The 14,231-nt window shown below is 42.8% G+C and overlaps 1 protein-coding gene across 1 annotated transcript in view; it reads left to right on the top strand.

Annotated features, from left to right (window-relative positions):
* Positions 1-569: 569 nt before the first annotated feature.
* LOC145355317 (potassium voltage-gated channel subfamily A member 1-like) overlaps positions 570-14,231 on the top strand; it is a 75,192-nt gene continuing 61,530 nt past the window's right edge. Inside the window, exon 1 of the mRNA XM_080207275.1 lies at positions 570-3,742. Coding sequence (XP_080063401.1) covers positions 570-2,210 — 1,641 coding nt within the window. The 3' untranslated portion in view covers positions 2,211-3,742. The remainder of the gene's footprint in view (positions 3,743-14,231) is intronic.

Here is a 14,231-nt window from a genome sequence, read left to right as displayed (position 1 = left end):
TTTTTAAAAAAGGCTAGAGGAAAGGGAGGGTAGATGATTACTGCATGGTTTTGTTTCTCAGCAGCGGAAGGTACCTGGAGTGTAGAGCGGGGGAGGGAGGGGATGATGGAGATTAGGGTCAGGCTTGTGGGGAGGAATAGGGTGAAGGTTTTGGGCGGTGGTGTCAGGAAGTAGCGCTACAAGTTGAGCTGGTCGGCTCCTAAAAGACTGTGTTGAAACAGACTCGACCTTATCCTTACCAATCTGCCGGCGGGAGGGGGCAAATGAAAAGTGTGCTCCTCATCTCTGCACATCAGGGGGAGAGAGAGAGATGGAATAATGATTTATTTGTTGTTCATCCGGGTTCCGCTCCTGTAACCAATGGTTTGATGTGTGTGTGTGTGTCCCTGTAGGGTGGTGCAAGGGGCTGATGCTGATTTCCTTTGCTCGGTGTGTGTGTGTGTGTGTGTGTGTGTCTCTCTCCTCCCCTGTCTCAGCGCTATCTCTCTCTCTCTAGCTCACCCTGGCTGATATGTGTGGCCGCTGGACGCGGGTCTCGGCGGGGCTGTTGAATATTTGATGGCTGGGGGATGGACATAGCCCTGGTGAGGTTGCAAGAGGAGGAGGAGGAGGAGGGCGGCGCGGCTCTGGGGAGCTGTCGGAGAGGTGGTGGTGGTGGAAGAGTTGGTGGTGGTGGTGGTGGTACCTCGGCTCTGAGCGCTGCTGCTGCTGCTGCTCCCCCGGCCACGGGCAGTGGTCACCGCTGGCCGGAGCCCGCGGCGGGAGAGATGAACGACATGAACGCGGCGGGTCCGCTGCCGGAAAACCCGCCGCCGCCGCTGCTGCTGCTCCCGCCGCCGGAGGTGAACCGCGCCGAGCGGGTGGTCATCAACATCGCCGGGCTGCGGTACGAGACCCAGCTGAGCACCTTGAGCCAGTTCCCGGACAGCCTGCTGGGCGACCCCGACAAGAGGATGCGCTACTTCGACCCGCTGAAGAACGAGTACTTCTTCGACCGCAACCGCCCCTGCTTCGACGGCATCCTCTACTTCTACCAGTCCGGGGGCCGCATCCGCCGGCCCGTCAACGTCTCCATCGACATGTTCGCCGACGAGATCCGCTTCTACAAGCTGGGACCCGAGGCCATGGAGCGGTTCCGGGAGGACGAGGGCTTCATCAAGGAGGAGGAGCGACCCCTGCCCCACAACGAGTTCCAGAAGCAGATGTGGCTCCTCTTCGAGTACCCGGAGAGTTCCAGTCCCGCCCGCGGCATCGCCATCGTCTCCGTCCTGGTCATCGTCATCTCCATCATCATCTTCTGCCTGGAGACCCTGCCCGAGTTCCGCGATGACCGCTACAGTGGGCAGCGCGGCGCCAATGGCACCCAGGGGCCGGGCGTCAACAGCCTGGCCGACCCCTTCTTCATCATCGAGACCACCTGTGTGGTGTGGTTCACCCTGGAGCTGCTGGTCCGCTTCCTGGCCTGCCCCAGCAAGGCGGTCTTCGCCCGCGACATCATGAACATCATCGACATCGTGGCCATCTTCCCCTACTTCATCACCCTGGGCACCGAGCTGGCCGAGCAGCAGTCCAACGGTCAACAGGCCATGTCCCTGGCCATCCTCCGGGTCATCCGCCTGGTGCGGGTCTTCCGCATCTTCAAGCTTTCCCGCCACTCCAAGGGCCTGCAGATCCTGGGCCAGACGCTCAAGGCCAGCATGAGGGAGCTGGGTCTCCTCATCTTCTTCCTCTTCATCGGGGTCATCCTCTTCTCCAGCGCCGTCTACTTCGCCGAGGCGGACGAGCCCCGCTCCCACTTCTCCAGCATCCCCGACGCCTTCTGGTGGGCGGTGGTCACCATGACCACGGTGGGCTACGGCGACATGAAGCCGGTCACCATGGGCGGCAAGATCGTGGGCTCCCTGTGCGCCATCGCCGGCGTGCTGACCATCGCCCTGCCCGTGCCCGTCATCGTCTCCAACTTCAACTACTTCTACCACCGGGAGACGGACAACGAGGAGCAGGCTCAGTACCTGAAAGACCAGCCGGAGAGCGAGGCCAGCAACTCGGAGGAGTTGAAGAGGAGCCGGAGCTCGCTGGGCAAACCCTTGGAGAACAGCGATGGGGTGAACAATGGGGCGGGCGCCCACCTGAAGGCCAACAGCGCCCCGGACATCAGGAAATCTCTGTACGCCCTGTGCCTGGACCCACACACCGAGACAGACCTGTAACCCTCAGCACAGGGCAGCCCACTCTCCACACTGAGCAGAAGGACGTGTCTCACCAACGAGCATAGATACAAATCATCATTTGCACAAACCACTGAGGCTAGATTAGTTAGGCGGGAAGAACATTTTATACATCGTTATTTATCAAAACTCCGGTTATTGGGCGCACACTTCAGTGCCCTTAAAGTAGGATGATGAGGCAACATTATCCAGGTGCACAATCGGACAGCTCGGGGCTGTGTGCATAGTCCCCTCACCCTGTGCACAATAGGACAAGCTTGTGCATAGTTTTCAAACAGTTCCGTGTTGTATTTGTTGTGCCTTTCTGTAATTGAAAACAAAATGTGAGGTCTTCAAATTCCACGAGTATTTATTTTTTCGAATTGTCTCTGTGGAGGAAGTTGTGAAGTACTTCGGTTTATTTTTCTCTCTTTTGTGGTAAAGAAAAAAAGGGTCATGGACTGTTTCATCTTTTCTTTTTCTGCTTAATTTCTCTAACGTTTGGTGTTTCTTTTTTTTTCCCTTTCGCAAGGACGCGACAGGTGAATGGGCAGGGCGGGCAATGATTTAAAACACGTGGGGATAACTCCAGTGGCGACGATGGGTTCACAACAGTGTTTGTACTATTTGCAGTGTACCTTCAGAGAGGGGGAGAAGAACACTCCTGACAAGTTGGTAATGAAGACAAAATTAGAGTACACATTTGGGCAATGTGGCACACCTCTGTTAACAATGTAGTTTTTAAAATGCCTTCATGAGACAATATTCAAACATATCATACACGAATTGCTGAACAGTATGTTGGGATAATTGGAGCTTCTCCCATTCACATGACTGGAGATTGAAATCAGGAACTCCAGCTTTTTTAGTACCGATTTTCCACATTTGGAGAAGTAGTAGTCTCCCTCTTTGCTGGTAGGGCTGTCAAAGTATATTGTGAATCCACCTTAATGTGTTGCAAATAAGCTACTGTACAGCAAAGATCCAAAGTAATTTACTTGAGGATCCCCTTGATCACATTTGTATTGACATAACTGAATGCATTGTTTTATATTACTGCTATAAATTAATTATTTTAAAACCTGTGCATATTTATCCTGAACAGTAAATCTGCAAAATACTGGGTTCTCTGAGGACAAATGAAGATTGGGATTATGTACCAGAAGTTTAACACATGAACTGTGAAGTAGTAAGAAATGACACCACAGTGCGATGGAGCAACAAAACAAAAAGACGGTCAACAGACTTTTGAACTGGAAACGCATTTTAGATGATCACAAATCATTCTGGATTTGATTCTTGCTTTGGCTCATCCTTTATCTTGTGAAAATGTTTAGAGGAAGTGGACTGTTGGACAACATTATAAGTTAGGGACTGGCTTCTAACTACCCCAAGTCTATAATCATTTAAAACAAATCTTGTGATGTGGAAGGAGTTTTTACCAGATTCTGAACTGATAACTGAGAACACCCATGTCTTCAAATGGACAAAACACCCGTCTCTTGTGAGTGGCTCACTGCTGCAGGCGATTAAAGGTCAGTCTTTTACTTTTGTTTTGAAAAAAGAATGACTAGCTTAAAAAGTTTAAAAAAAATCCAAATTTAAGAAGTGCGTGGCTGATTTCACTAAGAGCCACAGGGCATTATGAAGTTAAAACATTTCTCAAAGTACATGCTATCTATATCCATGATAGATATGTGCAGCTGTTTTGATATTTTAATGCACAGATAATCACTTGGTTTTTTTGTAAGGATCAACAAAGAGCAATCACGCTGACTTCACTGTGAGCTTATTATAGAAGATGCTGCCTTACTGAATGACATTACTTTGGTGGGTAGCCTTCTATTGCCTTGTGCCTCAAAATCTTCTCTAAATAACAATGTTAAGACAAAGTTTGTAAACTGCTCATGACTCCTGCGATGATGATATTTACATTTAAAACTTACTTCAGCTTTAGTTCTTGGGAATTATAGACAATAACTTGTACCATCAATTGTCATTATTTATTCAGAAACATCTGAGCATGTTTTACAAACAGGCGCACATAAAATACACGTACGATACAGACCTCATAGGGATGACCCATCAGAAACAATGCCCTTACTTAAATAAATTCGCAATTCAAAACAGCTGAATTGAGAGTCACCAGCATCAGTGCCACTCAGTTATAAATGAATTAAGGGTGTTTTGGCTCATAATTTATGGGTCTTCCCTTGCTGTCACCATCTTCTGCACCTCATGGGTCCTGAAGATGAATTTAATTTGACTTAGAGCAAACCTGTTTACAATGAATGTTTGTATCTGTGATTTACAGCTCTTTACCATTCAACAGTATACATATGTCAGCTGCCTTGGAGATCAGATGAATTCAAGTGGCTGACTGTTTCAACACTACAGGGTAAAGATTTTCTTTGGTTGCTGGGTGATTGCGACATCATAACCACAGCAGGAAGATTTCTTCTGATCACCATTTCTAGTGAAAACACAAGTTCAACACGTATTCGATTTTGCTAGAAATAATAATCAGAGGATATCTTCTTGCTACCATTACAATGGTGCAAATACATAGTGGCCATGAAAAAAACATCACTTACTGTCAAATTATTTTGCTTGATATTGCTATCTATTTATTTTCTATGTAAAGACTGGTTTTAGGATCAGACTTTTCTTAATGATGTGCTGGGTTCATTCGCATGTCATTATTGGTGCACATTTGTTTAAAATGGCATTGACAGAGCATATGAAATCATATTTTATGTATTGAGTGTCATGAACAATTGTCATGTTTTATTCACAGAATTAAATTTTAATTGGTAGCTGAATTATATGAAGAATATTCCATTTTAGTGTAGCATTGACTTTCAAGATAAATGTTTACTAACCTTTAATCTGTGCAGGATATGAGTTATGTGCAGGACTGATTGTTTAGATTATTTGATTTTCAGACTATTGTTGAACTCATATTCAGCTCAGTGCCCTATGCTGTTTAGCCAAAAAGGCCTAAGCTTGAGTTTGGCCAGCGTCAGTGCAACTCCTCATGGAGTGAATGTTTGGTTTTACCCTTGGGTATTAATGGATGAGCCATCTGGTTGTCACCCACCCCGACTTTTGTTACTGTTAAAATTATTTGGCATGAAAACCAGGCCTGGTGTTCAATGGGCACCCTATTTCTATTGGGAAGTAAAGTGTAGTAGTCCACAGTATAAAACTCTCTTACGTTTGTCATTAAGTTGGCAATATCACTGAGTTAGAGCAGAAATATTAATTCTGCTCTTATTAATGGCACAACATGTACTGATGCTGAGGCAGATTGGTGTGATAGAGAAAAGGGAGCTGAAAATTTGCATCCACGTGTTCTACACCTGATTATGTGAATACCTGATGCCAATCCTACGTACTCAAATTGCAAATTAAGATGTTCGATTTCCCCAGCAACAAATTTCCTCAATTAACAACAGAAGATGCTGAAAATACTCGGCAGGTGTGGCCGCATCTGTGGAGAGAGAAACCGAATTCGTGGGCGGGATTTTCCCTGCAACCTGCTATGCATTTCCTAGCAGCACAGTTGGCCTGCCATTGGTGAATGGTGGGATCTTCTGGTCCCGCTATTGTCAATGGGGTTTCCTGTTGAATACACTCCTCGCCGCTGTGAAACCCATGACAGGGGTCTGCCGTCAGCCAGAGCAGAATATCCTGCCAGCGTGAACAGCCAGGAACTCCCAGCCTATGTTTCAGATAAAGAAACTTGCCCAGAACTGCTCCTTGACCTGGGCAGTTTACTTTGTTTCTCTCTTCATGGGTGCTGCCAGATGGGCTGAGCGTTTCTTGTATTCCCAAAGAAGGACCTTTTTATTTCAGATTTTCAACATCCACAATATTTTGCTTTTGTTTTAATCAGTGTAATTTTTGTTAAATAAACACTGGACAAGGTCAGAGTTTAATTGATCTTTGAGTTGCAAGCTATACATATGGCCGTGAGATTAGAAAAATTGTGGCTCCTATGAGTGGCATGGACAGAGTGGATAGTCAAATGCTCTTTCCTAGGGTAGAAAAGTACTAGGTTTAAGGTGCATGAAGAAAAGTTTAAAGGGGATGTACGAGGCAAGTTTTTTTTTACACAGAGGATGGTGAATGTCTGGAGTGTGCTACTTGGGGAGCAGGTGCGATAACAGCATTCCAGGGGCAACTAGATGAATAGGATGGGAATTGAAAGCTACTGGCTCTGTAAATGCATACAGTTTTAGTTTAGGCAAGTATCATGATTGGCGCAGGCTTGGAGGACTGTGGGGCCCTCATAGATATATGTCGATATATCAATATATCAATATAGGTATATGTTGATATCTGTATCAACAGATATAGAACAAATATATAGATTGTTTATAAATATATAGATATTTGTTCTATATCTGTTGACATATTTTCTATTGGGTAAAACTGTTACACATTTCAAAATATTGCATTTGTCTCTTTATGCCTTTATAAAACATCTGACCTAGAAATCTAGGTTTATTGGATTGGAAATTCTGTGCAGGGTTTTCCAGGCTCCTTTGGTAAATAGCATTAAGTAATGTCTTCAATTATTATTAATTCCTGCTTTTCTCCTGCTGGAGGTGGAGACAGAGAATGCCCCTTGCAGAGTTTTGGGGCCACTGTGAATCTTATGTGGCATTCCTGATAGTAATTTGGAATGATCTCCTGCATTGTAAGGATAGCCGCATTATATCCCTGTGTTGTTAAGAAGAACCCCTCACCCACTGTGGCCATAGAATTGGATTAAGTAGTTCCCCACCTGGAATTCTGGAATGGGTGGAGGCAATAGATCCATGCTGTCAACATATGCATTGCAGAACTGGATTCTCATCCATCCTTGGGAGAGACTGCAGGCTGCATCTCAAATCCTGGGAATATGGACATTTGGGTGAGACAGGCTACCAGAAACACTGTTCGCTAGCTACCATCTCCATCCCTCTTCTTGGCAACTGTCTAAGTCTACTTATTTCCACCTCCCTAATATTACTTGACTCCACACCACCTCATTTATCTTTCGCTGAAACCCTTACCCATGCTTTTTAAGTCTAGACTTTAAGTCTAGATATTTCAAAGTTTTGCTGTTTGACCTCCCACCTCTCTTAATTTGAGGTCATCCAAACTTTTGCTGCCCATATCCTAACTAGCTACAGTCCCATTCACCCATCACCCTGTGTGTTATATCCTGCACTGGCTCCCACTTAAGCAATATCTCAATTTCAAAATTCATGCCTTTGTTTCAAAACCCCTGTAATCTTATTCAGCTCTTCAAACCTCAGGTATCTTCTCTACTCACGTCCTTTGGACATCCCCAATTTTAATCACTTCAGCTGTGTTGGCTGTGACTTTAGCTGCCAAACTTTGAAATATTGCACCAAAGGCGCCCCCCCCCCCCCACCTCCCTGACATCACCATGGAAACTTCTCTATCTCTCTACCTAGCTCTCTTTAATATTTTAGGATGCTCCTTAAAACCTTCTGTACTGACCAATCATTTGATCAGTTTGCCTAATGCATCCTTATGTGTGATATTCTGTGAATCATCTGGGAGCATTTTATTAGGTCAAGTATTTTATGTAAATACAAGTTGTTGTTGTTGTTGTTGTTGTTGTTGTTGTTACAAACCCTGGCAAGCATGCACCAAATGCAACCTCTGCAAATTTACTTGCAGCATTGTTAGATTGGCACTATGCCTTTGTCACTTGTAAGTCTGGAAAATGCCAAATGAAAGCTAAGAATTTGAAACTCAGGTTTTCAGAGAACTAAAGACACAGTTGTTGTCAGAAATTGATCCCATTAGCTTGCCCTACTGAGGAATTTAGGCCTTTCCCTTGCACTCTGGGAAGATTTTTCTGTAACACTAACTGACTAAGAGCCAGCTCTCAACTGTTGAGAGTTTCACTAAGGCTGGTGAGAGTGTAAGGAGTGGAATTTCAGGGAGAGCCTAGGGTTCACCTCCAATAAGCTTGCATGATATTGTGGGAGTGGGGGAGCAGATACAAGATTCTTACATCCATCTCCTGCATCTCCCTCCATGCACACCCGCCCCCCAAAACACACCTTCCGCCAAGCCACTACCACTTTACTGGTACAAAAGCCTAGCAGACCTCGTATTAGTTACACCATTTGCAGTGTCACATCTGTGATCATAGAACCCGCTCTCTACCCTGGTACTTTTCCTTGTTTAGAGTTACACCAACTGTATTCGCCAAAAACCTCTTGCAATCCGGTGCAGCTTTAAGAGGGACAGACTGCCTCTCAGAATAGAAATTTGGCTCTCAGCACGTTGCTGTTTGACTCCCTACTGTGAAATGAGATAGTTCATAATGCAGATGAGAGGCAACCAATAGTCAGCCAGGAACTGCTCAGCACAAGTTAAAAACAAAATGCTGTGGATGCTAGAAATCTGAAATAAAAACAGGAATTGCTGGAAATCTGAAATAAAGACAGGAATTGCTGGAAAATCTCAGCATCTGTAATGATAGAAATGGAGTTAATGTTTCAAGTCCATATGACTGTTTGTCAGAGCTCAGCACAGTGCTCCAATCATGTAAGTGAGATGGCAACTCCAAATTTGCATGCCGCCTACCTCCAACAGAAACAGTGGGGGCAGGTCACAATTCACATCCTCCATGCCCAAGTACTGATGCACTTGAATTTTTAACTTTGTTTTTAATACATGTCAATATATTGGTCCTTATTCAATGCTAAGAATTAAATCAACATAAATGCCTTGTAAGGTCAGCGTATGGCCAAATCTTGGTTTCGTGGCTTTTGTTGCACAAGTCTGTTGCTTGGAGATGTATGAGTAGCACAGCTTGTCCACCTCCAGTTTTCCATTTGTTCCCTGTAGCAAATCAGATGTGCCTGCTGCCTCTCTCTAGCATTCAGGGTTCCATTGCCAACTCACGATAGAAGGATAACCCAACTACTCTACAGTAATTTGCATTTGTGAATCAGCACACTGCACTGCCAGGCAACTAATTAAATACATTATTCAGCAGGAAGCTCTCAGTGTTATTTCATATTATTCACTATTCAATTTGACTAGTTTATGGATTAGACAAAAATATCCACCTTTTTGAAAGTTGCCTTTAAAAATCCTTAGTTATTTTGTTATTTTAAACATCTTACTGAGAACACCAACACTAAAACCTCTGAAAGTCACAATACATAATAAACAGTACTGGGAAAAAAAAGTCATAATAGCACAAAATAACAAATGAATGGTAAATGATGTCAGAAAAGCATGATATCCCAAATATTTACTTGAATTTCATGGACAGACAAGTGTCTGACAATCGCATATGACCAGTACCACAGATGTTCATCTCATTCATTTCACATTAGAATGACAGAAATCTATCAGTAGCTGTGTTGGCAAATAGACTTTTTCAGTCGACCCTTGAAACAAGCTATGCAAATAAAATCAGTATGTTAATGTTCTTGCTCCATACAAAAATGGGTCATTGATTACAGTTTGTGCATTTCCAATGGAGTATGAATTTCAGATTGTAATTAAATATTCAGTTATTCTGTCCTATATAGACATACAAAGATATGGTCACTGAAAATACACTGAAGACAGAACAGTTTAAGTGCATAATTCACATACTATGTATTTGGTTATAAGTCAAGTAGTCAAATTCGAATGAGAGTAGTTTATTTTTAATCATGCAAGGCAACAAAAAATGTCTGTGCACTCAAACTGTGATGATATTTGCCTTCCTCATTTTTTACTGTATTTTTTGTTATTTCTCTGCATATTTCACTGCATGAATATACATAAAAGAACTAAAAATAGCTAAGGTATTCTGTACTTTTATCATTTATTTGTACTCCTACTGAAAAATATCATCAGCTATAATATTTATAATGATTAATTTTCCAAGTCAAACTGGGCTAAATGTAAAGGAATTATTTGGCCAGGGTACAGAAATGTAATTCAGCTCCCACTCTAATATCAAATATTGTGCCTTTATTCTTTTACTTCAATTTTAAATCCCTGTGAGCACTATTATAATGGAAACTGCCTGTGATCAGATTGTCACCAAAGGAAGAACTTGGCTTGTGCGATTTGGTGGAGGGAGGATTGAACTGATAGTTTAGCCAACTTGACAGTAAGGGTTGTGAGCTGGGATCAGGCTATTCTGACCACACTTTGCCTGAAGGCTGAGCTGGAAATCATAGAGACTTGCACTCTGAAACCTAGAGTCCCAAGATGCTTGAGAGATATTCCTGGGAATGAGGTAGAGAGGTGATCCTCTACAATCATGTGTGATGATTGGGATGTCGCGACTCCCAGACTGACTTTGCCATGGCCTGTCACAGTATAATTACATCCTTCTTCCAGTGGTTGAGCTGTAGCAACTGCTCAGGGTGGGAGAATGCAGTTACTACGTGCAAGTTTACACAGGCTGTTTCCATTACAAATGTGGGCATCAGAGTTTAGAAGGGGAAAATGTTCATAGCAAGTGCATGGAGATATAATCTTTTAATTTGAAGGTAATATTTTTCTTTTTTTCTATTTTTCTTTAAGTCTTCTATGTATTTTATCATTTCACTCTTATGTTAGATATGTGAATTTCCTATTTATTTCCCTGTTAATATTTCTTCTCGATCTTTCCTGTCTGGATATTTTTTCTTACTTTTCCTTTCTATTTTAATGCTTTCCTTCATTTCTGTTACTCACTATGTAATCGCTATGGGATACCCCAGAGGTTTTGATGTCATGTGATACTTATATAGTGAGCATACCTGATTATATAATGTGTGGGGTGAAGTCATACATACGTTATTCCAATTGAGTTGATGAGCTTTGCACAAATTGCATCATCCTGTATTGTATTTACGTGATGGCCAATTGATGTTATTAAATATTTTTAAAACTTGCATGAAATGAAGCAAATATGTACGTGCTGAATGTGTACAGACATAGAATTGTACAGGATTATGAAGAGTCACATCGTGTGAGTTGGGTGATTCCAGAGACTTTATCATAAAATGAGCCGACAAATAAGAACAGAAAATTCTGGAAAGGCAAAGTAGGTGAGTCAAAGAGAAATATAGGTCAGTATTTCAGGTCAGACTCTGCATCAGAACTCACTGCACTTCCAGCATTTCCTATTTACTTTGGGTTTCCAGGAGCTGCTGTTTTCCTTTTTATCACCATTGTGAAGCTACAGCCAGGGACACGGGCTGATTGTTCTCCAGCAGGTACCCAGCTGAGCAGCACCTGAGTGCTCCATGGAGAATATGATGTCTGACACTGGGAATTCTGACTAGTGCTTTTGAATGTGCTACGTGAGGATGCATGGAGCTTTCATCAAGACAACACTACTCATTGGCTTTCCAGTTGTTTTGTGCTAAATTTGTAACTAAGTGTGAAAGCATTTGTGGTCGGCAGAAACATTTCATTTCAGAGCTTCGTTTGGTATCTTACGGTACTTAAATACTGATCAATAAAGCCAATTCAAATTAAGTCCAGTCATGGTGCCCACATGAGGGACAAGACAAGACATTGCACTCCATCTTGGGCTTGATCCAACAAGATCCAAATTGACAGGATGAGGCATTGCACACCTTCTCCAGCTTGATCTAACGCTTTATCTTAGCTAAAAGGTTGACATGGCTTTGAAAAATTGCATCAGGTAAAGCCTCAGTTTAACCTCATTGGCTATCCTTACTCCTTAACATGACCGTAGCTTAGGCAAACCATGATCACAGGCATCCACACACCTCCCCAGTGCAAAGGGCTAGCGAAATCCCATGTCTGATCATAGTTTCACCCCTGCCATTTTAGAACATGTTACAGAGTAGTAAGCTTAGCAGTTAATGTTGCCTATTACACTAAATGAGGAAGGAGCCTTCTCTGAATACCACTTTATACTTGTGTTTGTATGACATTGACCTGTTCATCATTTTAACATGTGTTTGTCTGTTCGTATCACCAACAGTAATACAAAGCCAACATGATCAGAATAAACAGGGAGTGACATTATTACTAATCATCAAAAACAAAATCTACATCAATTTTTAATTAAAAAACTGAATATTAAACACTAATCAGAGGTCGGAGAGAAACTTACAGGGAGTAGGAGTGGAATTAATATACTCAGCAGAAGGAAATACTCAGACAAAATAATTTTAAATGTCTGACTTATTTCAGCTGCCTGACACTATTGGCCTCAGTAAACACTCCAGGCTAAGATATTATTCTTTGATTTCAAGTTAAGATTGGTGAACAAATGAATAGATATAGTCTTGTTATTTTTGAGATCTTAAAATTAATTGCAATAACCTTCAAATGATCCATTTTTAGTTGGAATATTTGTGACAAGTCATTAGCTGTCTACTCAGACAGTGCATTTAGCAATCCTGCTATTCATCTTTTTGTACTGTGCTGCCAAATGATGGACTTGTTTGAGTAACAGGAGTGAGCAGTAAGACAATACAAAAAAAACTACAGTAATGATGGAAATCTGAAATAAAAATGGTAAAGTGTTGGAAATACTCAGTAGATCTCACAATATCTGTGGAGAGAGAAAAAGAGTCAAGTGTGGATCTTTCCCCAGAACCCATCAAATGTTGTTCAATTCCCTTTTGAGAATTATTATTGAGTCAGTTTGCATGACCCTCTTGGACAGTGCATTCCAGATCATAGCGACCTACTGTGCAAAACACATTTCCTCATGTTGCCTCTGGTTCTTTTGCCAATTCCTTTGAATCTAGGCCCTCAAGTTACAGGTTATGCCATTCGAGATAATTTCTCCTTATTTACTCTCTCAAAATCATTCTTGATTTTGCACACCCTGTAAAGTCTCCTCTTGACTTCGCTACTTTAGGGAGAATGACCCCAGCTTCTTCAGTGTCTCCAGATAATTAAAGTCCCTCATCCTTGGTGCTATTCCAGTACAGAGTCACAGAACAGTGCAGCATGGAAAGCCATTTGGCCGTTCATAAACTCTGGGCTGGATAATATGGAACTGACATGCTCCTCACCACCTGCAAGGCGGACAAAGAAGGCCAAATTGGACCTTTGCCTTCATTAGGGAAGAATTTCTGCCCTCTGGAGCTGTGGTCCAGTTTGGTGGACAGCTCCACCTGTTCTGGTAACCCTAAGAAGATATCCGTGGCTGCTGCTGGAACTGCAGGAGAAAAAGAGGACCAAGGTTATCTCATTCATTTACTTGAAAGTGTAACGATTTATGTTGGATACCTGATATGCTTTTCATTTAATGTCCCTTTACTCTCTTTTTTTTCAATTATTGGTATTTACCAGATTTTTTATTGTTATAACTCTTTCCCTCTTAGTACTCAGCGGAATGGTGACACAGTGGTTAGTGCTGCGGCCTCACAGCATCAGGGACCTGGTTTTGATTCTGGCCGAGGGTAACTATGTTTGCACATTTTTCCCGCGTGGGTTTCGTGCAGGTGCTCCGGCTTCCTCCCACAGTCCAAAGATGTGCCGATTAGGTGAATTGACCATGCCAAATTGCCCTTTAGTGTCCCAAGATGTGAAGGTTAGGGGGATTAATGGGGTAATTGTGTGCGGTTATGAAGATAGGGTGGTGGTGGGATGCTCTGTCTGTGCAGACTGGGTTAGGGTTAGCGTTCTGCACTGTAGGAATTTTATGAATTAAAATCTAGGTGCAGGAGTAGGCCATTTGGCCTTTTGAGCGTACTCTACCATTCATTTTGAGCATGGCTGATCAATGAATTCAATATGCTGATCACCACCCGCCCCCCACTTCCGAATTCCTTGATCCCTTTATTCTGTGTTCTGATATTCTGTATCCATAACTAATGTCCCACTCTCACCAAATTCCTGTCACCACTCTGTCAAGCAGATTCACCCAGCTCTGTGTGCACAGTTCTGTGTGTTAACGGAAATCCCTTATAGACCAATGAATTCCCACTCTTACCAAATTCCTGTCACCACCCTGTTTACTAGCTGTGTGTGCACAACCTTGTTATTCAAATATAGGTTTTGCAG

This window comes from Carcharhinus amblyrhynchos, chromosome 19, assembly GCF_965287045.1.
Source record: "Carcharhinus amblyrhynchos chromosome 19, sCarAmb.v2.hapA, whole genome shotgun sequence".
Classification (NCBI taxonomy): Eukaryota; Metazoa; Chordata; class Chondrichthyes; order Carcharhiniformes; family Carcharhinidae; genus Carcharhinus; species Carcharhinus amblyrhynchos.
This window is presented reverse-complemented; position numbering and strand designations above follow the sequence as displayed.